The following is a 26,114-nucleotide window of genomic DNA, read 5'->3' on the forward strand; positions in this document are numbered from 1 at the left end:
TCTCACTTCGTCCCAGCTTACCCTTCCCCCTCCCCATGTCCTCAAGTCCATTCTCTACATCTGTGTCTTTATTCCTGGCTGCCCCTAGGTTCATCAGAACATTCTTTTTTTTTTTTTTTTTTAGATTCCATATATATGTGTTAGCTTAACCTCTCTGAGACTCATAGTCTAGCTTGCCTCTATTTTTTTTAACTTTCTTTTTTTTAATTTAATTTTTATTTTATATTGGAGTATAGTTGATTTACAGAGCTGTGTTAGTTTCACATGTACAGCAAAGTGATTCAGTTATACATGTACATATATCTATTCTTTTTCAGATTCTTTTTCCATATAAGTTATTTCAGAATATTGAGTAGAGTTCCCTGTGTTATACAGTAGGTCCTTCTTGATTACATGTTTTATATATAATAGTGTGTATATGTTAAACCCAAAATCCTAATTTATCCTTCCCCACCACATTTCCACTTTGGTAACCATAAGTTTGTTTTCAAAGTCTGTGAGTCTCTTTCTGTTTTGTAAATAAGCTCATTTGTATCATTTTTTTTAGATTCCACATATAAGTGATATCATATGATATTTGTCTTTGTCTGACCTACTTCACATATTATGATAGTCTCTAGGTCCATCCATGTTGCTGCAAATGGCATTACTTCACTCTTTTTTATGGCTGAGTAGTATTCCACTGTATATTTGTACCACATCTTCTTTATCCACTCCTCCATCGACATTTAGGCTGCTTCCATTTCCTGGCTGTTGTGAACAGTGCTTTCTGAGACTCATAGTCTAGCTCGTCTGTATTTTTTAACTTTTGATAATTTGTGTATTTTATCTTGTTTTTTCTATCCAGATAACTATTTTTTCTACCAGTTTTATTGAGACATAATTGACACACAGCACTGTACTGAGCTTAAGGGTGTCCAGCGTCATGATCTGACTTCCCTGCCTCCTGAAATGATGACCAAAATCAGTTGAGTGAACAGCCCGAGTGTTTTTAAAGGCGGCGCTTCTGATTTTCATTGTTCTGCCAGGTGCCAGGGATACACCGAGGAATAAGCTTTCTGAGAATAAAGATTTGGGTTTGCTCTTCTGAGTAGCCAGAATAGTACTCCAGTCTTTCTGACTTGGGGCTGTGTATTTGTACACGCATGCTTGCGTGTATCTGTGTACATGTGAGTATGTGCTGTGTGTTTGCATGTGTGTGTATTTGCATGTGTGTGTTTGTTGCCTGCATGAGCTCTAAGGAGGCCAAGGTGATAGAAGGGTGCCCTTCTCCTTAACCAGGAGGTGATGGTCAGATAGTTCCTTGCAGAAGCCTGCCCTCCATCCTGCGAACCTTCCAGGCAACAGGTTTCCAGACAGCAGGCTCTCTGACTTAGAGCCGCAGAAATGAAAAGTGGCTGTCCTGCTCTGAGGGAGCCTGGATGCGGTGTTTCCAGTGCTCACTGCTGTGAATTAAACATCACAGGCCTTAGTCTGCATGTGTCATGGGGCTGCCTCAGGCAGAGGACAGTTTCCTTTCACACCAAGCAATGCCAGGGAGAGGTGGGCCAGTGACAGAGTTGTGACTTTCCCTTTGATGTGCCCTCTGGAGAGCTCACCCCTCCCCGAAATGCCCCCCCCGCCCACAGGGCTTGGCAGACTAGGCCCCAAAGCAGAGACACCAGACCACAGAATGGGAGAGAGAAGGGCCCAAAAAAAGCCATTGTCATGTACTGAAAACCTGAGGATTTACATAATCAGGCTTCACATGCATTATTCATGGGCTGCCTCATTCATACACAATGCAAGGGACGTGCCAGCCTGTTTGTCAGGAAGAAAACAATAATACATTTTAAAGTTTTGCTGGATCCTAAAGGTCACTTGTATACATCTGTCTTGGCATCCATTCCTTCAAGGGAGTATATCTTCGTTGTCTTTAAGCAGAAATGAACAGAAAGCAGAATTCCTCTTTTCTAAGTTTTACACTTAGTATTTTCACAAGGAGCCTTAGTTCTTTAGCCTCCTGTATAAAACTTTGAAACTCTTCACCCGTTCACAGAGGTGGCAAGGTTGAAGCACTGAGATGAAATTACACATCTTAAGCTTCAGAATTGCCCCCCCCCCCAAAAAATGGAGTTTGTAGTTTTAATGTTTGATCATCTCTTCACCAAGCAGATCTTTCAAGAATCAGAAGTCCTATTTCCACACTAATATCTTTGGCTGTGAAAATGAGACTTGGTATAAGATGCTGGGCCTTCACAGCGAACTGGGCCTGTGGCTCTGTCCATGTGGCAGAGGGACGGGAAACGCGGCCCAGGCCGTGCTCACTCGAATCCACATCCCACATCCCTCGAGAAGCCGGCAGTGTCTCTCAGAGTTCAGAGGCCAGATTTGGAGTCAAACAAATAGGGGTCAATCCCCACCGCTGCCCCGAATGACCCTGAGTAAGTGGCTTGACCTCTGTATCGCAGGTTCCTCAACAAAAGCAACCAAAACTCTTAGCAAGGGGCCTACTCCATGGGGCAGTGGGAGGGTTAAATGGCAAAATGCCTACAGTGCCTGGCATATCACAAGCCCTGTTTCTAAGGGGGAAGAATAGGCAGCTCATGGATGGGTGGGGATTCCTCTATTTTTTTCAGGGAGCTTCCTGCCAGCTGACGCCTTCCCCGGTCCTCCCAAAGCCGCCAGCTCTTATGGGACGCGCTCTTCTCTTTGGTGAATACGACTAGGGCCACGGCCAAGAAAGGACCCAGATACCTTTTGTGAAAGGGCTAAGGCTGGGATTTTCAAGAGGAAATTTTTAAATGCACAGAAGTTGCCACTTGGGAAGCACGCAAGCCCTTTCTTAGGGCTTGAAGTGTAAGAAAGGCTGAAGGGCACCAGCTGCTTCTGGCAGGAGAAGCCGCTCAGCTCTCCTGCCAATCAGATCTCCAACCAATCAAGTCCTGGCTAGGGGGCGTGACCACCGCTTTGCCTTGTGGTCTCAGCCAGGAAAACCCCCTAACCTTCCCTCTGCTTAATTAGCTCAGATCCCTCTTCTTTAAGATGAGAATAAAAATGGCACCTAGCTCGTAGCCTTCCCAATGGGAGCTTGTATACAAAAGCCTTAGCACATAGGACCACAAAGCATTCACCCTCTCCTACCATCGTCATTATCCTCACTATTCTCTTTAACTCACTATCTTCCAAGATTTCCTTGGGCCCAGGTATTCTCAAGATTCTGGCTTCCTCCGTGCCACTTGTGTGTTTTGTTTGTTTGTTTGTTTGTTTTTGCGGTACGCAGGGCTCTCACTGTTGTGGCCTCTCCCGTTGCGGAGCACAGGCTCCGGACGCGCAGGCTCAGCGGCCATGGCTCACGGGCCCAGCCGCTCTGTGGCATGTGGCATCCTCCTGGACCGGGACACGAACCCTGCGTCGGCAGGCGGACTCTCAACCTCTGCGCCACCAGGGAAGCCCCACAATTGGTAGATGTTGTGTAGGAGGAGCGTGGGATGGGAGGGGCTTGGGGTGGTGCTCTTCCGCCCAACAATGATGAAGTAGAACCATGTGGCCAGGCCTATGCAGCATACGGATAGAAGAAGGCTAAAGAAAAAGACCCTCCCGCACCCCCTTCATCACATCCCAGTGAGTTCAGTAAAGTTCAGGAAAAGCAGGTGCACAGGGGCCAGGCTCTGCCCTCAGTGCCCAGCTGCCCACTGATGGAACTTAATCCAGGAAGGAATTTTGCAGCAATGTTCAAACTGGGGTTCCCTGGAGCCTTTGGGTGCCATGGAAGGGTGTGACTCTCAAAGCACACACACCTTTCTCCCGCCAGAGAAGCTCTCCATTATCTTATACTCCAAGTTCCTCATGGGATTTTGCTTGGATAAACGGTTCTGCAAACAAAAAGGGAGGGGGGGATGGGGTGGGAGAGAAGAAGGCTGTTGGTTTAAAACTAACCCCTGCTCTATAATATCTGGGCATTTGGATAGTGATTGTCTCAACAGAGTTTGTGATAAATACCGAGTGGCCGCAGGCTCGAGGCCTTCTCCACGGAAAATGCGTGGAGGGCAATTGTCAGTTCAATACGGGCCCATCAGCCTTCACGGACAGTCCTCTGAGGGTAGAGTCAGCATCCTTCTGGGAGAAGGGAAGAGTCTCGTAAGCACCTATGCCCTGTCCCAAAAGACAGCCTTATTTCCTCCCTGAGTTTTGTGACTACCCGGTAGGGTTGCCAGATTGAGGGGAAAACAAACAAACCAAAAACACGATGCCCAGTTAAATTTTAATATCAGATAAACAACAAAAGCTATTCGGTATAAATGTCCTAAATATTACACGGGGCATATTCACACTCACAAATTTGTTGGCTTCATTCTGAAATTCAGATTTAACTGGGCATCCTGTATTTTATCTGGCAACCCCTCCAACATTTACTGAGCACCAACTAGACACCAAGCAGGGAGGTTCTGAAGCGGGTGTCGCAAGATGGCAGCCCACAGATATATTCCATTTGGCTCATGGGAGTTTTTTTAAAGTTACATTTCAAAATAGGGCAGTTTCCTGGAATACTCTGGATTTCCAGCTTCTCTGGGAAACTTGGAAGATCTGGCGACCCTAGGCCCACAGACCCACAAGCCACCATCACAAGCCTCCATCTTCCAGGCCCCTTAGAAAGGCGCTGGGCTCGTGTGTTTGCTGCTGTCCACCACCACCCCAGCTCACTTCACCCACTTCTTTTACTTTCCTGGCCGCTGTAGGAATCAGGTTGGCGACCCCAGTGGATGCTCAGGGCTCTAGGAGAACGTCTCCTTCCTGACACCACTGCACATTCACCTGCGGAGTGTCGGTCTGCAAGGGAGACCCCAGTTCCCTCTCACTTTTGTGTCTCCAGTGCCTAGGGGATGCTCTTTCTTTGATGAGCTGCCCCTGAGGTGCAGGGTCTTGAGCAGATCAGGGTCAGCAATAGTCATCAAACCCCAGGGGAGCGGCAAGCTCCAGGTTTTCAGTGATGCTGGCTTGCCAACAGGCCCCTGTAGTCCCTGCCAGGGAGGTTAGCCACTGGGGCTTTCAACATTTCCACTGGGTGGAAAGCCACTGGACATCTACAGCCTCTTCCACTGATCTAGGAGGCTCTGCTTCCAGCTAAAGCAGATCTGTCCTCCAAGAAGAATGCAGTATCCTTCATAGCCTTCTTGGTTGACCACCTCCTTCTCTGCTGGAATCTGGAACAGAGATTCCCTAAAAGGTGCAGCAGGACAGTGTAGCGTTACCCCAAAGCCACACCCCCTTCTGCAGACCTCTATCCTCACCTCCTCACCTAGGAAGGCTCAACATTCCATCCAAATGGGTAGCATCTGAAAGTTGAGAAAAATCCATTTTTCTCTGATGCAAAAGGCAAAGAAGAACATAAGCTAAATTTTGTCAATATTCTTTCTGTGTTAAAGAGACGAATGTTTGGAGAGCTGATGAAGAACTCAAAGATGCAGAACTCACATTTCCAGGTGAGCCAGAAGAGAGAAGAGAGAAAACCCTAGGACGTCAGCAGGAAGCCCAGTGGACAGTTATCCCACATCTATTATGTATTGAGCCTTTGGCATGTGCCGGGCACAGAGCCAAACACTTGACGTGCAGTATCTCTTTTAAGCTTCACAACAACCCTATGGGGTGGGTGTTGTTATTATACCCAATTTACAGATGAGGTGTCTGAGGCTCAGAGACTTTCTTTGTCCAGAGCCACACAGCTCAGTAGGAGAGCTGGGAATCAGTGCAGATCTGACACCCAGGGGAGTGCTAGCTTTTCCTCCTTTAGGTTATAAACCTCCAGGTAATAAACCTGATACATTTCCAGGGGCATTTCTCTTAAATTTCAAGGAAGCATCCTCTAGAATTCTCTTCAAAGTTGAGGATTAAGACTATGAAATCTTGAACATGTTGAAACATTGCCATTGACAAATCAGCCCTGGAACTGGAATTAAGCCAGTCCACGTTCCCACTTTGCAGACAGTAGAGGCAAGCTCTCAGGAAGCTAGAAAGCCAAACACATTTTGGTTGAATATGAGAGAGGAGACATTCAAGTTTGATAAAAGGCCACAGTCATGCTGAGGCAACCAAATTATCATGGGAAGAAACGAAGATATTCTAGGTGAGGGATATATTTGGAAAATAGAAGCTTCTCAACCAGCATCCTTGTGCTAAGACCAGAAGGTGGTTACTCCCCAGAGCAGGATGTTAAGAGGATAGAGAGCATCCTGAGGGCCCCACTTGATCTGAGACGTTTGCCACCCTGCAAAGTGGAAACGACTGGAAGTTTGTTACTTATTCACTCACATATATGACTGGGAGGAGGCAGAAACTGCCCTACATCTAGGTTTTGTCTGAGGACCACCTGCGGATGTGAAATGGCAGAGGAGATATTGGGATGGGCCCCGGATGTTGTGGGAACATTGTGCTTCTCTGAGATGTGAGACACCCTGGAACTTCACGCTGCCTCTGACTTTAACAGAAGCAGGGCAGATGGTGCTTCGGCTAAGAGCAAAGAGCCAGCTTCCCATTCTCCCTGCCCTCCAGCCTGAGCTTACAAGTTTGGTGTCTAGGATCTCCTCAGTACAGAAAGGTTTCCTCCAGGTTCCTTGCCAAGTGTAACTTGGGCGACTCCTTCCCCAAGAGTGGGCCTTGGGCTTCCCTGGTGTCGCAGTGGTTGAGAGTCCGCCTGCCGATGCAGGGGACACGGGTTCATGCCCCGGTCTGGGAAGATCCCACATGCCGCGGAGCGGCTGGGCCTGTGAGCCATGGCCGCTGAGCCTGCACGTCCGGAGCCTGTGCTCCGCAACGGGAGAGGCCACAACACTGAGAGGCCTGTGTACCGAAAAAAATTAAAAAGAGGTGGAGGGGGCTTTTTTAAGGATATAGGGGTGAGTGCCTCATAAAAACTGGGAGCTGAAAGAGAGCCTGGCCTCGAAATAGAACTGGTAAGCCATCAGATCTCAGGCATCATCTCTTTTACACACACACAAGCATGTGCACACGCACACACAGGCCGTATCTCCTCTCTGTGTCTCTGTGTGGCTCCCCTGATCTCTGCTCTCTCCAGTCATGTGACAGGAAGGAATGACCTCATGGTCCCCCAGTTCAAAGGACCAGCCCAGGAAACAAGTAGCATCTTAGAGCCCATAAGCCCAAATCCTGGGAGTGACCATCTTAAAAGCCCAGCCCGTGCCAAGTGCCCGATCAGCTATGACCAGGGACAGAGTCACACACATGGCTGCCTGGATCCATGAGCAGTGCTCAGAAAAGGGTTAGACAGACCCCCTAGAGTATGCTGCATTTTACCCTCCTAAGACATCAGAGACATAAGGCATTCAGTTCAGTAACAGATTTTCGAGAGAAAGTCCATCCCAATGAAATTGCCTATCATCAGAAACTCCTGGTTCAAAAAAAGGTGCAAATGTAAGAAGAAAACATTATATGTGTATCTGGAAGAGTGTACACCAAAATGTGAATAAGGTTACCTGTGGGTAGTGTGATAATGGTGGATCATTTTACCTTCGTTTTGCTCACGTCTATGTGTGTATATAAATATTTTTTACAACAAAGATTTTATCTTGAGTAAAAAAAAATGTCATTTGAGAAATATTTGGGGATCTCCCTACAATTATAGAGTCTGGGCATTTGTTGCTCTTGCTTGTTGTAGGTTGGAGCCAGAAAAGGCACCCCAAAGATGGACCAAGGAAGGGAGATGCTGAAGAGAGAAATGTCCAGCAAATCCAGCCAGAGCCTTCTGTTTTCTAAACCTGGTGGAAGGAACTAGAAACGTCGCCCCGCTGGGCCTCGCATGATCCTCCGTGAGTCAGTGTAACTCTTCTGCATCAAACTACTAAGATGATTTTTTAGGACATTAAAGGTTGCTACCCTAGTGTGTTGCTTCCTAGACTGGTATTTTGCACAATACTGGATTTTGGAGTGTGTGAGGAGAGGGGTTCTTTTCACAGATATTATGAATGTAAACATACGCAGGCGTATGAAGAATAAGTTTGAAATTCAGACTCCTAGGCCTGGTAGATGCAATTATGTGTTTGAGTAGTGACAAACCCAAATGTCACACCTCCAAGGAGCTCTGAGAAGCCCGCAGTTGAGAAAACCCAGGGCGTGTACTGGGGCCACAGGACAGAATGGTAACCTCAGGGCTGTTGGGGCCATGGTATAGTGCATTTATATCTGAATTGATTATAATAAATGTGAACAGCAACCAGTTTTATCGCTTCCATAACAGTGAGTCATGTTTATATGGCGCTCTGTGGTGTTCAAAACACTTCTCGTCTAATCCTCTCTCAAGCCCTGGGAGGTAAATAGCATTATGTTCCCCATTTTACAAATGAGGAAGCTGAGGCCCAGAGAGGTTAAATGGCCTGTCTAAAGTCACACAGCTAGTAAATTCAAGAATTGGGTCTGGAACCCAGGTTTCTAACTCCATCTCACGCTGCCCATTCTGCCGCACCAAGACAGCCCAGTAGGTCAAGTCCCAGGCCATCAGGACAGACCAAGTACCCAGTCATCAAAGAACACACACTGCCCAGGTGGACACACCCCTTTCCCGTGGTGTTTGAAGAGACCCTCATTTTTGCCTTCTCTCCAGCCATCTGTTCTCTCCCTGCCTTTCTTGTACAGCCAGAGACCACCAAACGAAACAGGAGGAAGAGCCAGAAGCCATGAATATCATTTATTTTTTATTTTTAAAAAGCCACAATAAAAGTATTTTGATATTTTAAAACCAAATGCATTCTTTATACTGATTAAAACTAGAAGGAAATGGGAAAAATGATTTGCATGGTCTTCCACTAAAGGTACTTCTTACACAGTGAGAAGGGTGAGCATCACCTGACCTTAAAAATAATCTTGAAAATCCCAGCAGTTTTCCATAAAGAACATATTACTTATACTGTACCATATCCCCCAAATCCAAAACAGCAATCTCCAGCACCAGAAAAGATCACTTGGTCAGGCAGTAGTTAAGTAGCTGGCTCATGTTTGGAAGCCAAATTGTGTTGGAAAAAAACTACTTTGGTTGAATACAAATATTTGAATTTGCATAAGTTAAATGTAATGCCTATGTGACTCCACTGTATTTGAGGTCTTTCAAAGGACGTGTTAATCTTTATCGTATCAACATTGCAACCCACAATGGCAATGTCCTTTCTTCACTCCTTGAACTAGATGGTTCTTTAGGTGTCTCCTCAGCCACACACCCCTTTCTCTGAGAATGCACATTCCCCAACCAGGTTTACCCTACCTCCTGCTGCTCTCTTGGCCGCACCTGACTGGCTGATCAGTAGATAGTCTACCCAAGCCAGACCAATCAGGTTTCTCTTCTAACCCAAGCTGGGCCAATCAGCACCTGTGCCCTTGATATTTGGAAGTGGGACACGGAGTTACCACACAGGTCATTAATGGCCCGGAGCTGAAAGTCTTGATGCAGTTCCCAGCTGGGGTGGCCATTTCTCCCACTGTGTTTGGAGAAACAAAGCCAGTCTTAGAAAGACATGGCCAGGATAGATAAGCAACAGGTAGAGACAGGAAACCAAGACCCAGGGAATTCCCTGGCCGTCCACCCTGCGCTTTCACTGCCAAGGGCCCGGACTCAACCCCTGATCAGGGAGCTAGGATCCCATAAGCCACACTGTGTGGCAAAAAAAAAAAAAGAAGAAGAAGAAACCAAGACGACCCCCAGAGAGACAGTGCAGCAGACACTACAAGCCCCTTAGTCATTGCCTCCCTCTACTGTATAAGCAGCCCGCGAAATGCCCTCATTTCCCAGCCTCCCTTGCAGCTAGACCTGGCTGTGTTGTTCAGTTCTGGCCAGTGACATGCAGGTGAAGGCCCTGGGCAGGGCTTCCCTTCTGGAATTAAAGGCAAGGCTTTGCTAGGAGAAAGTTTTTCTCTTTGTCCCTTTGCCTTGTCTCCTTTTCCTCTCCTGCAGCTCGGACTTGGAGCTGGAGAAGCCATGTTGGGGATCACCAGGTAACAAGCAAGAGACCAAAGCCCACCTCACAGGACAGTGGAGTGGAAAGACATGAAAAGCCTGGGTGGGAGCCTAGTGGCATCACTGTGCTCTGCACTGTACCTGAACTGCCTACCTCTGTACATCCTGTTGTATAAATAAATAAATCCTATCAGTTTAAGCCACTGTGGTCAGATGTACCTGTTTGTGCTGTGGAGCAAATCACTCAAAAGTTAGTGACTTAAAATGGCAACTATTAGTTCTCCTGATTCCAGGCGTCAAGCTGGCCACTTGTACTGGTCTGGTTGGTTTGGCTGGGGCTCGTTTAGGGTGGCTTCGTGTACATGCCTGCCTGGTCATTGCCAGGCAAGCTGGGTTAGGACAGTGGTTCTCACCTGGGGGCGATTTTGCCACCCAGGGGGCATTGGGCAATGTCTGGACACACTTTGGTTGTTAAACTGGGGTGGGGGTGATCCTATCATCTCGGGGTAGAGGCCAGGGATGCTGCTAAACATCCTGCAGTGCACAGAACAGCTGCCCACAACCAAGACTTATTTGATCCAATATGTCAATAGTACCGAGAATGAGAAACCCTGGTCTAGAAAGGCCTCAGCTGGGACGTCTGATTCTGCCTGGTGTGGTCCCTCATCACCCAGCAGGCCAGACCAGGCCACGTGTGGTGGGTACAGGTTTCCAAGAGCAGCAGGAGAGAGAAAGCCCCAAAGCACACTTTTCAAGTCTCCACCTGCCATGTGTTTGCCAACATCTCATCAGACAAAGCAAGCCACATGGCTAGAGTTCATTTGGGAGGGGCTCCAAATTTTTACCATCTACCCACATCCAGGTTTCTGTTATTTAAAGCTGAAGGCAGCACGCGCCCAGAGCGTTAACGGGCGGGGGCGGGGGTGTGGAGTTGGGAGGTCAACTGGGCCTCCTGGTAGCCTCCCTGAGTTCAACCAATCCAGTGAGGAGAAGCCGTGGGCGGGCCGAGCTCCGCTGCCAGAGCGGCGTGAAAAATTTCCCAAGGCAGAGCGAGAACCTTTCCTGAGCGACTGAGCATGCCCAGTGGTGAAAGGTCCAGCCCAACTTTCACCACATCCCAGACTCCAGAGGGACTTTTCTGAAACCCAGAGAATTGACCATGTCCTCAAACAGCTTAAAAACCTTCCAGGGCTCCCCCATGCCTCCTCAGGAAAAAAAGATCACACTTCAGTGGGTTTTTTATGCTTCATCCTCAACCAATTTCTTCAGCCACGTTTCCCACTACTTTTGCAAGAACTCTTTTGCTCCACGGATGTTGAAAACTTGCAGCTACTCATACATACCACGTTCTCTGTGCACACAGGTTCACCTACCTGCGATTCTCTGCCCAGGCCCTCTCTACCAGGGTAATTGCATCTGTGCTTTCTAGGTCTATGAAGACAGTCATGCTTCATCCCTCTGGCATAGCTCTTGTTTTTTTCTTTTTTTTTTTTTGCATCTTTGTTGAAGTGTAGTTGCTTTACAATGGTGTGTCGGTTTCTGCTTTGTGGCAGGGTGAATCAGTTATGCATGTGCATGTGTTCCCATGTCTCTTCCCTCTTGCGTCTCCCTCCCTCCCGCCCTCCCTGTCCCACCCCTCTAGGTGGTCGCGGGGCGCTGAGCTGATCTCCTTGTGCTGTGCAGCTGCTTCCCGCTAGCTATCTATTTTATGTTTGCTGGTGTATATGTGTCCATGGCATAGCTCTTCTTATTCTGTGTTGTGAATATACTCTATGTGCTCACATGTCTTATCTTCACTAGAATGTGAGCTACTTGAGGGCAGGGGTCTTGGCATATTTTATACCTGGATGGAACTCTAAGACCGACCAGGGTGCCTGGCACAGGATAGATACTCAATAATTGTTTATTGAATAAATGAATGGATTATGAGCTCCATGAAGGGAAAAAAAAAAAGCTGAAGGCATTCCAACTGATGCAGAAAGTTGCCCTGATTCCTGATGACTTTCTGGTTCCTGGTTTCTTTCCTTGGAAAGGCCCATTCCAATGCCTGCCCTTGGGTTCCACTAGGACTTTTTGTATCACTCAAGATTCTCTGGTTGCAACCAACAGAAATCTCCTGTGGCTAACTTAAACAGAAAAGGAGTTTACTGAAGGGAAATGCGGAAGGTTAGAGAAACAAAGGGCAAGCAAAGCGGAGGAGTCTGGACAGGCAGGAGCCATCTTTTCTTCCCCGTAGATGTCCCCTTTTTTCTTCAGCCGGTTTGAGTTTCTGTTATTTGCAACCAAAATGGCATTTACTAAGACGCTCTGCACAGCCCCAACTGGTAGCTCTGAGAAGCTACCAGTGACCTTTCTTTCCCCTGACGTTGTACCAAGGGACAGCAAGGTATCTGCAGTCCCCCCCCCAGAACTCCCAATCTTCTGATCCCCCAAGAAGCTAAAGCAAACAACTTCCTTCCACCCTTGCCAATGGGGGCCCATTTGGATTCGTGACTTTGCAGATAAGGTGCCCTTCTCCAGCAACTTGGCAGAACCAGCAGTGCCTGCTGTTGTGGAAACCGGGGTCATGAAGTGTCTACGGAAGAAAACAGCTTCCCCTGGATCCGTGTTGCAAAGTGTGTTCCTGGTAAGTGGAGTGGTTTCCAATTTTTTAGGGTCTTAGGAATGAAAGCAATACACTAACGATGAGAGGAAACACAAAATCTGCTAATGCATTTATTTTATTATTATTATTATTATTATTTTTAATTTATGGCTGCATTGGGTCTTCGTTGCTGCGCCCGGGCTTTCTCTAGTTGTGGCGAGCAGGGGTTACTCTTTGTTGTGTTGCGCGGGCTTCTCATTCCATGGCCTTCTCTTGTTGCGGAGCACAGGCTCTAGGCATGGAGGCTTCAGTAGTTGTGGCTCGCAGGCTCAAGAACGCAGGCTCAGTAGTTGTGGCGCACGGGCTTAGTTGCTCCGCGGCATGTGGGATCTTCCTGGACCAGGGCTCGAGCCTGTGTCCCCTGCATTGGCAGGCGGATTCTTAACCACTGCACCACCAGGGAAGCCCCTCATTTACTCTTAATGCTTCCCCCTGTTGAGGACAAACAGGAGGAAAAAAGAAAGGGCAGGGCTTCCTTGGTGGCGCAGTGGTTGAGAGTCCGCCTGCCAGTGCAGGGCACACGGGTTCGTGCTCTGGTCCGGGAGGATCCCACATGCCACCGAGTGGCTGGGCTCGTGAGCCATGGCTGCTGAGCCTGTGCGTCCAGAGCCTGTGCTCCGCAGCAGTAGAGGCCGCAACCGTGAGAGACCCACGTACCGAAAAGAAAAGAAAAAAAAAAGGGGGGCAATAGCAAGGTTCCAAATGAGCTGAGAAATGACCTTCTAAAAGGGCTCTCAATCTGGCCTCTGGTAGATGTCTGTCGGGGTTTCTGCCCAGCCTAGACCTTCCTCAGGAGAGAAGACGTTTAGGGCTTACAGTGGGCTGACTGGTGGCCCCAAAGGTCTCAGGCTCTAATCCCTGGGACCTGAGAATGTTACCTTACAAGGTAAAGTTTTGCGGATATAAGGATTTTGAGTTGAGACTATCCTCGCCCTAAGTGCCATCTGTAAGTGTACTTATAAGTGAGAGACAGGAGGAGATTATATCCAAAGAAGAGGCGGAGGCAGTGACCACAGAGGCAGGACTAGAGTGCTGCACCTACAAGTCAAGGGATGCCAGCAGCTTCTGTGGTTAGAGTCTTTTGAACTCCTTGGCTTTTCAGCTCCTGGGCTGTAAGATTTGAATCCGCAAATGCCCCAAGGAGAAAAGCTGCACCAAATGTCAAGCTTGCGTCTGTGTTTCCCTTCTCTCCAGAACTTGGCCCACATGTCTTGGTGTCTCTCTAACATTCAGATGCCAGCGAACAGATGTTTTCTTACTTTATCCAGGTTTTCTAAAATTTCTTTAGACTTCACCTGATCTTATGTTATTACTGAACTACCATTTCAATTACCCCTAGGAAGAAAATTTACAATTTTTAGAGAAAATGGAACCCTGGTACAGTGTTGGTAGGAATGTAAACTGGCACAGCCACTGTGGAAAACAGTATGGAGAGTTCTCAGAAAACTAAAAATAGAACTACCATATGACCTCGAAACTCAACTCCTGGGTATAAATCCGAAAAAAACAAAAACACGTGTTTTCAAAAACATGTATTTGAAAAGATACATGCACCCCAATGTTCAGAGCATCATTATTTGCAATTACCAAGATATGGAAGCAACCTAAATGTCATCAAGAGATGAATGGATAGGGGCTTCCCTGGTGGCGCAGTGGTTGACAGTCCGCCTACCGATGCAGGGGACACGGGTTTGTGCCCCGGTCCAGGAAGATCCCACATGCCGCGGAGCGGCTCTTCCCGTGAGCCATGGCCACTGAGCCTGCGCGTCCGAAGCCTGTGCTCCGCAACGGGAGAGGCCACAACTGTGAGAGGCCCGCGTACCGCAAAAAATACACACAAAAACCCCAAAACAAAACTAAAAAACACCCCGTGGGTAGTCAGAGGAGAGGACCGTCACAGCTCATCCTCCTATGCCGTGTGCCAGGCATGATCTGAGCACTTGTACACATGCTAACTTATTAAAATACTTCTAACAATCCTATCAGGTTGGGACTACCATCACCCCGCGTGCAGACTGAACAAAAGGAAACAGAATATGGTGTCCTCCTTGTGTTCACAAAGTCCGTTAACTAGCAGAGGCAGGACTTGAAGGCCACAGTCCGGCTCCCGAGTCCATGCCATGCTTTACAGCCTCCAACTTCTCACGCTCATTCCTAAAGCCACCTGGGAAGGAGGAACAAGGCAACTAAAGACTGGGTTTGAATCAGACTCCACGTCTGACCAGCCGCGTGATCCCGAGCAGGGGGCCTCGCCTCTCTGAGTCTCAACCTGGCTCCCTTACAAAATGGGCACATTAATGGGAAAGTCAGCCTTCAGCAACGCTGTGACGAGTATCAGTGTAGCATGTGTGAACGGGCTCTGTAAACTCTGGAGTGTTCTGTGAGGTATAAACTACCCTCTATTCTCATTAGAGGGAATTCATTTCATAACCTGCTCCCGGCTCTTGAACTTTGCTGTGCATCCAGTCAGTGCTGGATGATCTGGAACCAACAGCTGGTCTATTTATGGCTGAAAACCCACAGGTCATTGGAAGACAGCAGCACCGGAGCCCCTGGGTGGCCACAAAGATAAGGTCCGTGTCTCGAGGACCGATGACATGGTGGTCACTGAAGGAACAGGCCCCCTCCTGCCCCTTCCACTAGTGACAACTGAAAACCTTGATTTCCCCAACACCCCGATCCAAGATCAGCCCGACTCTGCCCAATGTTGGAGAAGTACCGGTGTGTCCTGCAGGCCTGGCTGGCCCCCTCTGACTGTGTGTTGCCTCTTTCCACAGATCAGTGCCCTACAGCAAGGCTACAACCAGGTGCTGTGCCAGACCCTGTCTGAGAGAAACTTAGAAATCACCTCCCTGAAGCACGAGGCCGAGAACTTAAGGAGGGAGGCCGCCATCACGTCAGGTGAGGCCCTTCTGCATTCAGGCCCCAGAGCTTCTGCCCTCCCCCTGCAGACATCACCAGTCAACCAGCACACCTGTGCCCTTGACCTGGGTGCAGCCTCAGGGATCACCCGTGTCGGTGCATTAGAGTTCTCCCTCAGTGGAGGTGTCTTGCCGCCCAGTCCCGAGGGCAGGGCCTGGTAAATATTTGAGAGAATGGTATCTCTTGGCTACAAGGTCTCCTGAGCACTGGCCCCACCAGGGAGAACACAGGTCGCCTTGTGGCTTGGGTGGTTCCACAAAGCAGCCTGAGTGCAAACTAGAGTGTGGACAAACTGGGGTCACTCCTTTAAGGCACCCATGGTCTCACCCATTTCAGCCGAGTGCACTTGGGCCCAAAGGAAACCATTTTCTAATTTTATCAGAGGTGGTTGCCTGATAAAGGGCTTGGGTTGGGAGAGGGGCAGCCAACGCACAGCTGTAGCTGAGCTTTGATTCCCTGGATTCCTTCATTGCTTCCACATGTTCCTTGAGCTCCTACTAGGTGTCAGGCCCCGTTCCAGGCTCCGGGGAGGGAGAGCCAAGCAAGACAGTCAGATTCCTGTACTCACAGATTCGGGAGGGGGTGACAGACAATAAAAGTAAATGGATGAATAAACAAGCCCACTTCAGAGAGCAGTGGTGCTGTGGAGAAAACAAACTGTGTGTCGTGGTGGCCAGCGCTTCAAGGGGGGAGTCCAAGGGGGACCAGCTTAGTGGGTGTGCAACCATGGAACTCAGGTGGGACTTGAACCCGTGGGCTGGGACTCGAACCCAGTCAGAACCCACTATCTTTTAATCGAGATCACGCATCTGGTCTCGGGACTTAATAAACCTCAGGTTCTTTATGTCTCATCACGGAAAGAATTCAGGGAGAGACAAAGTAAGCAGTGGATTTCTTTAGAGAGAAACACACTCCACAGACAGAGTGTGGGCCATTTCAGAAGGCTAGAGGCCCCCAAATATGGGGCAGTTAGTTTTTATGGGCTGGGTAATTTTATAGGCTAATGAGTGGGAGGATTGTGACAACTCTAATATTTTGGGGAAGGGGCGGGGATTTCCAGGAATTGGGCCAACACCCACTTTTTTTTTTTTTTTTCTGTATGCGGGCCTCTCACTGTTGTGGCCTCTCCCGTTGCGGAGCACAGGCTCCGGACGCGCAGGCTCAGCGGCCATGGCTCACGGACCCCACCGCTCCGCGGCATGTGGGATCTTCCTGGACCGGGGCACGAACCCGTGTCCCCTGCATCGGCAGGCGGACTCTCAACCACCGCGCCACCAGGTAAGCCCCATCACCCTCTGTTTGACCTTTATGGTCATCCTCCGAACTGTCCTGGTGCTGGTGGGTGTGTCATTTCTCTCATGTATTACAATGAGTCTGTAATGAAGCTCCAGTTCCCCTGGAAGTCGAATCTTACGCCCCCTTGGACCTAGCCGATTCTAACCAGTTCATGTTGTATCCTCCACCGCTATGTCCTTCTTTTAGAGTGGACCTGTTTCAGGTGGCCAAGGACAAGCCAAGGGCAAGAGAGGCTGCATGGAGTGAACAGGGGATTGTGGGGCTGGGCAGGGTCGGGGGGTCTGGGTTTTTATTCCAAGGGTGTTGGGAATCCAGTGGAGGTTTTTAAGCAGGAACTGACATGCCTAGAGACCTGAAGAGGATGGGACCACTCACAGACGAGGGGAGGGAGAGAAGCAGGTGACAGGGAGGAGGCAGTGAGCCTCGGAGGGGCACATCACTCTGAAAGCAGCCAGCGCGTAGCAGGAAACATGCCCACAGCTGTAGAAGCCAGGCATAGCATTGAGTCGCACGTGAATCCCCATCTCTGTATGAATCTGTGCTTTTCTTCTGCCTCACTCTGCAACTTAATAACACCCACACCCACCCCCTGCTGCCCCCAGGTCTCTACTTATGCTCCTCCCTCACTTGGGATGTCCTCAGATATTTTCTGAGCACCTCCCCCAGGCTAGGTGCTGTTCTGGGCACCAGGAATGGAAGGATGAACTCGCTGGTCCTCACCTTCCTCCCGTATGTCGGCCAGTGAAACCTCATCCAAGCATCAAGCCTGTCTCAGATCCCACCTTCTCCGATCAGGGAGTCGGACAGACCTGGGTTGGGATAATGCTTGAGTTGGGCTGGACCCACTCAAAGTGTGGCAAGCCCCAGAGGGATTTCCAAGTAACTGAACTGTGTCCTGGAGGCAAAGCTCATTTTTAAAATGAAATTCTGGAGCATTTTGTGCTTTATTTCATAGACATTCTTGATTGATACCTACCACTAAAACTCGGCCTGATGTTCTTTCAAGAAAAGAACCGTAGGAGATAACCCAATACCACTGCATTTATGCACCCTTCTTCCCACTTTTATTCAAAATGATAGTACAATGCAAGAGGGAAGAGATATGGGGAGATATGTATATGCATAACTGATTCACTTGGTTATAAAGCAGAAACTAACACACCATTGTAAAGCAATTATACTCCAATAAAGATGTTAAAAAAATGATGCTACAGTAATGGAGTAGTTATCTATTGCTGCATAACAAGTTACCCCAAAATGTAATGGATAAAACCCCAACCAATATTTATTATCTCCCCCAGTTTCTGTAGCTCAGGAATTTGAGCGGGGGGTGACTTAGTTCTCATGAGTTGCAGTCAAGATGTCGGCTGGGGCATCAGTCATGTCATCTAAAGCCTCGGGGGGAGCCGGAGGATCCCCCTTCAGAATGGCTGCTCATGTGGCTATTGGCTGGAGGCCTTAGTCCCTCAGCACACATGCTTCTCTCTAGGGCTGCTTGAGTGTCCTCACGACACAGCAGTTGGCTTCCCCCAGAGTGAGTGATTCAAGAGGGAGCAAAGAGTTGGCCACAGTGTCTTTTATGACCCAGCCTGAGAGGAAACAGTCCGTCATTTCCACAGTATCATATTGGTTACCCATGGCAGCCCTATTCAGGGTGGGAGGGGCTACACAGGGCATGAATTCTAGGCGGCAGGAATCATTGGGGCCATTTTGGAAGCTGGCTGCCAAGAAAAATCATAGGCGCCATGGAACAAACATAATTTAGCCACTTTGTGTTCTTGGGACATACCGCATCATTTGACCCTTACAATAACTCTGTGTGGGACAGACAGTGGGAGGTGAAATAGCTTGTCCAAGACCACCAAGCTAATAAGTGGTAGAGAGGGGTCCAAACTCAGAGGAGTGTGAAAACCACCACCCCATCAATAGCGTCCAGCAGTGCCCTCTGCCACACGCCCGTCTCCTGGCCTCTGGAGAAGAATTCCTGGACCTTCCGTGTGCTGGGCCTCTGTTTCCCAGGCCCATGGTGTGGCCTCTCCTCCCAGATTTGCCTGGCCTGTGCCCACAAGGGGCCCCCAAAGGTTTCTCCTCTCGCTGGTGCTGACTGCCCCTCATTCTCACTGAAGCCTCAAACCCTGTTCCGTGGACTTTGCTCTCATTCCCATTCCTGCTCTGGGACCCTTGGAAAAAGCCTCCCCAGTTCTAATCGGGCACCGGTGGTGGCCCAGGCTTGAAAGGTCTTGTCCGAACGTTGGCTGACAGCCACGGTGTTGCCAATAATCCTTCCTGCCTCTTTGACCTCCATGAGTCTTTTGTTTTGGTTTGTTTGGTTCTTTTACAGAGATGGTGTCATCTTTGCAAAGAGACGTGTTAGTAAAGGATGGTCAAGTTCAACAACTAAAACAGGAGGTGAATCAACTGAAAAGTGAGAACAAAGGAAAGGATCACCAGCTCGAAGCCCTCAGCTCCAGAGTGAGTGTCGGGTCATCAGCAAATTGTAGCTGCGAAAAGCAGACACAGTGGAGTCACATGACACATGGTGGTGAGATGAGGCCAGTGCCCAAGGACACAGGGAGGGTAGATGCTGGGCAGGTGGCCAACTTCTCTGAAGCCTTTCAAAGGACAGCGTGTATGTTGCTCAGAAGAAGCATAATAGATTTTCAAATCCAGCAAACATTTTCTAACCCCTATTATAAATGAGTTTGTTTAATCCCAGCAACAAACACGCCTATGAGCATACACTGCCATTGCAAAGTTTAATATTAAGCAGAATACGATCTCTCTGTGAGCAAGGATGACCACACGGCTGCATCATGGTCCCAGCACCACTGGTTCTCATAATTGTCTTCAAAGCAGAATGTTTGAAGATCCAGATGCAAACACGCAGACTCTCATTTCTTCCTTAGACTTTAGTGTGTAGAATGTCTCTAGGGAAGATGAACGTGGTAGGCAAGCAAAGAGCTTTTTCCATGTAACTTTGACTATTTGCAAATCTTGCCTTCAATGCTAACTTTAGAATCCTGACTCTATAGGATAAGATTTCTCAGTATTTGCATGATGTGCCTGTTTCTGTGAGTCAAGGTAAAACCTCAAAGCTTTCATCTCAGGTGGCAACTCAGAGATTCCCAGAGGCTACCTGATAGCTAGGTCTGCATGGGGGTGGGGTGAGAACAGATCTTGAGGTTCCAAGGAAAAGGCACAGTAAGTAATACCTGGTACATAGTACCATATCCAGTTTGGAGCTGGTGAAAGGCACTGCATGAGCTTTGGGATCAGACAGACCAGGGTCCAATCCCAGAGCTTTCTTTTATTGTAACTTATTTGGCCTCCATTTCCCCATCTGTGAAATGGGGATGACAAAATCATTTTCCGAGAAGTGGGAGGCTGGTTTTAGTTGTGCTCTTCTGCCTCTGCCTGAGGTCGGCTGCCTGGCCAAGCCCTCTGCATTCGTTTCTCCCAAGCAGAGTGTCTTCCCAGGCATGTGCTATAGCTGTTTAATGTGGTGTGTGTGTGTGTGTGTGTGTGTGTGTGTGTGTGTGTGTGTGTTGGTGATGGGAAGGGGATGCAGAGCTGGTTCTAAGTAGAAGGAGTCTGCAAAGACAGCACCTGCTTGGCTCTTCTACCTCCTGAAATACATTTGGATGATTTATGTCCCCGTTTCCCCTTCCTCGTTGACCTTGGAATGAGGTCCCTTCTCCTCTAGACTGTGCTGGTCAATAGCACAAGCGTTCGTCACCACCAAGGGTACTGCTCTTGTGAACATCTGAGATGCCTTTTTTTTAATGACATACATCATGTGTGTTAATTTTAGAAAAATAAGTAGATGACATTGAGAAGAAAAAATAAAAAGAGAGGAGAGGAAATGCTACCTTGAGAAATCAGTGTTAATATGTTCATGTCTGTTTTTCCAGTCTTGTTTCTATATATTGCCTAGAAATCAATCAATCAATCATTTTATAGTGAATTTATACTATGCACATTTTTTAAATTTTTAAATACTTATTATTTTCCCATTCTAATAAATCAACGCTCTTATCATTCGTCTTAAAAGCTACATACTTTCTCCTGGATGTACCCAGTGTTATAAGTGGTCTGCTGTTCTAAACAACACTTGGGTTGTTTCCTCTTTTTTTTTTTTTTTTCTTCCACTGTTACTGACAATTCTGTGAAGAGCATCCTTGAAACTACAGATTTACTTATTTCTCCAGTCATTGTCCTTAAGGTACATTCCTAAAGTGGGAATTGCTGGGTCAAAAGAAGGCACATCCATTCTTATGCCGTTAATTCCTGTTGCCGAGCCGCCTTCGGGCAAGACAGCTCCTTTTACCCCTCCACACCAGTCGGGGCAGTTGTGTCTTTGAGATGCAACCTGCACAAAAGCCCTAAGATGGACCCGAGCTCACTGGCTCGGCCCCCTGCACCCTCACCGGTCACAGCGTGAAAACATCCCATTTCCTGCACCCTAAGTACCCAGAGTCTACAAAGCTGGATTTCCCCTGAAGTGAAGTTTGCTGGCTTTTGAAGAGGAATTTAGACGCTCTATTCCTCAGAACTCATGAGAGGCATGAACTGGGAACGACTGCAGGATCCCGTGCTCCCATCACACAAATGGTCTCGCCTCTCAGAATTCAGAGGTGTGATTGGGTTATACAGCAGGAAACACTCCTGGGCGTGAACACAGGTACTTGGGACCCCCAGCCAAGCCCCCGTGGCCTTGTCCTTTTTCTCCACAGTGCTCAGTGCTGAAAGAAGAGTTACAGAAGGAAGATGCCCAGAAGGAGAAGTGGGAAGCCCAAGAGAAAGAGTTAAAACTCTGCAAAACCGTGCGTTGAACCTCCTGACCCCTCGGTGTCCACTGAAAGCCTAGATTGTGGCCTTGAGGGTTTTGGAGTGGTTCCTTGGCCCATTAGCTAGCAGAAGCTCTGGGGCTTTCTGGGTGTTTGTCTGTTAATGTAGTCTCCTAATTCTTTGATTTTCTAGCCTCAAAGAGATGGGTGAAAAGACCATGGAAAACACACTCTCCCCAGATTTTCTGGGCAGTTGGCTCAAGGCCCCTCATCAGGTTTTCCCTGGGGAAAGGGATGGGAGGTGGCCACCATATGCTGCTAGAAATTCAACGTGGTCCCTACCCCTGGACTTGTGATGCCCAGACTTTCATGATCCACTGTCACAAGTTTTATCACAGCCCTGAGCACTGCTATTAACACAACTCTTCTTGAAGTATTTTTGCTTAAATACATTCAATTTTACAACAATTCATAAAAACAAAATAAAAAGCAAATGTATCACTGGCCTTCTATGGAAGGTGAACATAAAAATCAATACAATGAAAAGATGACCACTCAATGTAAATGTTCACCCCCTGTACAGGCCCGAACCCTCGTGCACATCACCAGGCATACGTTTTCCATCCGTTGGGAAGGACGGTGCCTGGGATGGGGGCAGGAGACGTGTGTTCTTCTCTCTGTCAGGAGCACACTTCTCTGCCTCAAATGAGAAAAAAGAAAAATGTCATTGTTCTTTGCTTCCAAACTGTGCCCATTGTGTCTTCCAAACAGCCCTTATTTAGATTGAACTCAAAAATATACCCCAAGGAAAGAGATTCTAATGAGTGGATAGGTATCTTGTACTGTTTAATCCAGGATCCATGCTGATCTTCAAAAGAAACTCAAATTTTCCCTCACCCAGCCCTTTCATTGCATCCGTTGAAAGAAAGTCTACTTTGCCTCAAAGATGTGGAATTGTCCCCCAAGGGAAGGAATGAAGCGAATCCCAGACTAGGTTTCTGCCTTAATGAACCGGATGAAATGAGTTCTGAAGTTGACTTCCCTGTTGTTGGAACTCTTTCAGCAAATCCATGACATGGAAAAAGAAATGAGGAAGCTGAGGGTGGAGCTGAAAAGGAGCAGTACCGAGCAGAGCCTGATCTCTATGACGCTGCAGGAAAAGAGCAAGGTATGGCAGGGACAGGTCGGCCTGGGAACCACTCTGGGGCCAGCACTCCACCTGCATCATCTCTGTTCATCCTCACAATGACCCCATGCGGTCTATACTGGTATTCACCCCACTTTACAGTCGGGAAAACTGAGGCTCACAGAGGTGAAGGAAGTTATCCAAGTTCACTTGCATAAAGTAGTTGTGGCAGAACTTGAATCCAGGTCTGCCTGACTCCAAAGCTCCTGTGTGTAACCACAACCCTAGACTGCCTTCAGATCTTAATTGTGAAATTATCTAAGAAAGAATTGATCCATTAAATCAAGTTTGCCAATGATGTTGTTCCAACTTAAATTCTCATATTGATTTTTTTTGTCTTTTTGTTCCATCATTGAGAATGTTTTTAAAAATCTCAACATGTTTGTAATTTGTGTGTTTCTTCTTTTAATATGAACGATGTTTGCTTTATATATTTTGAGGCTGTGTTACTAGGTGCATATAAATTTAGAATCCTAACACTTCCTGTAGAGCAAAACTTTAGATCATCATGAAATGTCCCTTTTCATCTCTAGTAGTGTTTCTCCCTTAACGTCTCCTTTGTCATTTAGCTTCCTCACTGGCTTTCTGTTGGTTAGAGTTTTCATACCATATCTTTTTCATATGTTCTCTGTCAATTTTTGTCTTAAGGTTTAGACATATGCCTTCAAATAACGTATCATTTTTACAAAATCCAGTTTGACAATCTTTGACTTTTAGTCCATTTATATTATGTAATTACTCGTGTACTGGGGTTTAAATCTACTTGCTCAATACCAGTTGTACCATCTGTGCTATGTTCCTTTTTCTGTCCTTTCTTACCTCCTCCACGGTGGATGGTTTTCTCTTATTCCACTTTCCCCCTCTATTAGCTTGGAAATATTTCACTTTTTTACTATTCTTTTAGTAATAGTAAGACAATAGCATTCATCCTTGACTCACCAAAATCACACATTAATTAAGTTTTTCACTCTTCTACTATTCTCTTAGTAGTCATCCTGAAGACTACAATATGCATTCTTTTTTTCTTTTTTTTTTTTGTGGTACGTGGGCCTCTCAGTGTTGTGGCCTCTCCCGTTGTGGAGCACAGGCTCCGGATGCACAGGCTCAGCAGCCATGGCTCACGGGCCCAGCCGCTCCGCGGCATGTGGGATCCTCCCGGACCGGAACACGAACCCATGTCCGCTGCATCGGCAGGCGGACTCTCAACCACTGCACCACCAGGGAAGCCCTGCATTCTTAACTTACCAAGAGGCAATAGTAGTTGTTAATTATGCCCTTCTCCTTGACAGTGCAATGAGTTTCAAACACCTTAACTTCACTTACCCCCTCCAGATTTATAAGCCATTGCTGTCATTTTCTAAACTCCTCTTGATAGTTAATACCCCACAAGACATTATTAGTGTTTTGCTATACTCAGTATCATATCCACACATTACCCTTACTGTTGCTTATCTTTTCTGCATCTCTGATCACCCACCTGGGTTCATTTTTCTTGTGTCTGAAGAATACCCTTTAATGTTTTCCCTCATTGTGGCTCTGCTGATGACAAATTCTCACATGTGCCTGTGTGTCTGTCTGGAGATGTATATTTAACCTCCATTCTTAAAACACATTTGACTGCGTATTGAATTCTACAATGGCAATTCTTTTCTTTCAGCACATTAGATACAGCATTAGATATGTCACTATTGTCTTGTGGCTCCTATTATTTCTATTTAGAAGTCATCTGTAAGCCTAACTGTTGTACCTTTGCATAATCTGTCTTTTTCTCCAGTTGCTTTTAAGATTGTCTTTTCCCTTGATTTCCAGCAGTTTTATTATGGTTTATCTAGGGGTGGATTCAGTTTTATTTACCTCGTTGAGTTCGTAGGGGCTTCTTGAATCCCTGGTTTGGTGTTTTGCCTTAGTTCAGGTGCTTGGGCTCTGTACCACACAGGCAGTGAGGAGCTACTAAGGCTTCTGAACAAGTGACTGATGCAATGACATTCGTGGACAGTAATCAGGGTGAAAATGATCGTTACAATTTCTCACGTACTAGGCTTTATCTTGAACATTTCATCTCTTCATCTTCATAACAGCGCTGTGATCTAGAAATCATCCTCTCCATTTTACAGATGAGAAAGTCAAGGCTACTAGTTACTAGTAAAGTAGCCCAGTTGCACAATCGGTTTTGTCTGACTCCAGGTTCGTCTGACTTCAGTGACGCTGGCGTAGCAAACAGCCACATGCTACTGTTTACACTGAAATTAATGAAAATTAACTAAAATTTTTAGTTCAGTTCCTCCGTCACACCAGCCACATTTCGAGTGCTCGATCCCCAGATGTGGCTGATGGCTGCCATATTAGACAACACAGCCTCGCTCAGAGTACCTGTACCGTTGCAGAAAGTTCTGTTGGACAGAGCTGCCTTACAGCTGGGTAACTCTCACAGTACCGTTAAGATTGCACTGGAAGAAACTAAACTCGAGGCGAGGAGGCCACTTGTCACAGTCCACCTTGCATGTGAGAGGGGTTGGTGGACAGGCGTGAGACCCCCGAGTGTGAGAGAGGGAGCAGGGCGGACGCTGAGGGTGACTCTGAGGCTCTGGGACGGGAACGGGGGCTGTTCATGCGGAACACAGACAGGGGCAGAGTCCAAGGCTGGACTTGGCTTTTGCAGCATATGAAAAAGGCTGCTGACATAGAAGTCCGAGCATGTTTAGACCTGGGAGAAAACTAAGGCCCAGAGAGCTTAGATGACTTTTCCAAGGTAACGGAGCTGGGTAGAGGCTCTTCCACTGGACCACACTACTCAGAAGAAAGCTCTTAAGGGCTTTTCTGGGTCTTTTATTACATCCCTGTGATCCCCCTCTTCAGATCCCTAAAAAAACAGCCTGTGAATTTGTTTCAGCACAAAAACTTTCCATTTATTTACGAGAGTTTGCCTCATTTCCTGTTAGTGCCAGGGCCCAGGGCTCAGCAGGTGCATCCAAGAATTGAGCAGCTGCGAGGCCTACACTGGCCAGCCAAGGGTAGCGTGGAGCACTCCCAAGCTTACTGTGCGTTGACTGTTACCTAAGCAAGGGGGGAAAAGTAGGCAAGCTTCTCCACTTTAAATGCCTTCGTTTGCAGGCTGCAATTCTTAATAGACATTGCTTTAGCAAGCCTCCATAGAGGTTACCACCAGTGAGTGTGCTCAAAGTGGTAACGACAAACAGTTATGATAATAAACCCAATCATAACATTTCCAAGTACCCATCACGAGTTATTAGAACGAGACTGTACGGCGGACATTGCCGTCCACCTTTCCTAGGTTACAACAGTACTTAACACACTCACAGAGCCCTTAAGCACTATTCCAAA

At 47.5% G+C, this 26,114-nt stretch overlaps 1 protein-coding gene and 1 pseudogene across 2 annotated transcripts in view; one reads left to right on the forward strand and one right to left on the reverse strand.

Annotated features, from left to right (window-relative positions):
• The window catches only part of LOC308621086 (forkhead-associated domain-containing protein 1-like), a gene marked incomplete at its 3' end in the record, with an annotated part of 102,156 nt that extends 94,388 nt beyond the window's left edge, over nucleotides 1–7,768 (forward strand). The window contains 1 exon segment of the mRNA XM_081241258.1: nucleotides 7,652–7,768. Within this exon segment, the coding sequence (XP_081097384.1) occupies nucleotides 7,652–7,768 (117 nt within the window).
• LOC308620769 (centrosomal protein of 78 kDa-like) overlaps nucleotides 1–26,114 on the reverse strand; it is a 571,052-nt pseudogene that overhangs the window by 321,707 nt on the left and 223,231 nt on the right. The window lies entirely within an intron of this gene.

The sequence above is a fragment of the Mesoplodon bidens genome, assembly GCF_964165515.1.
Source record: "Mesoplodon bidens genome assembly, chromosome: 7".
NCBI classification, from domain to species: Eukaryota; Metazoa; Chordata; class Mammalia; order Artiodactyla; family Ziphiidae; genus Mesoplodon; species Mesoplodon bidens.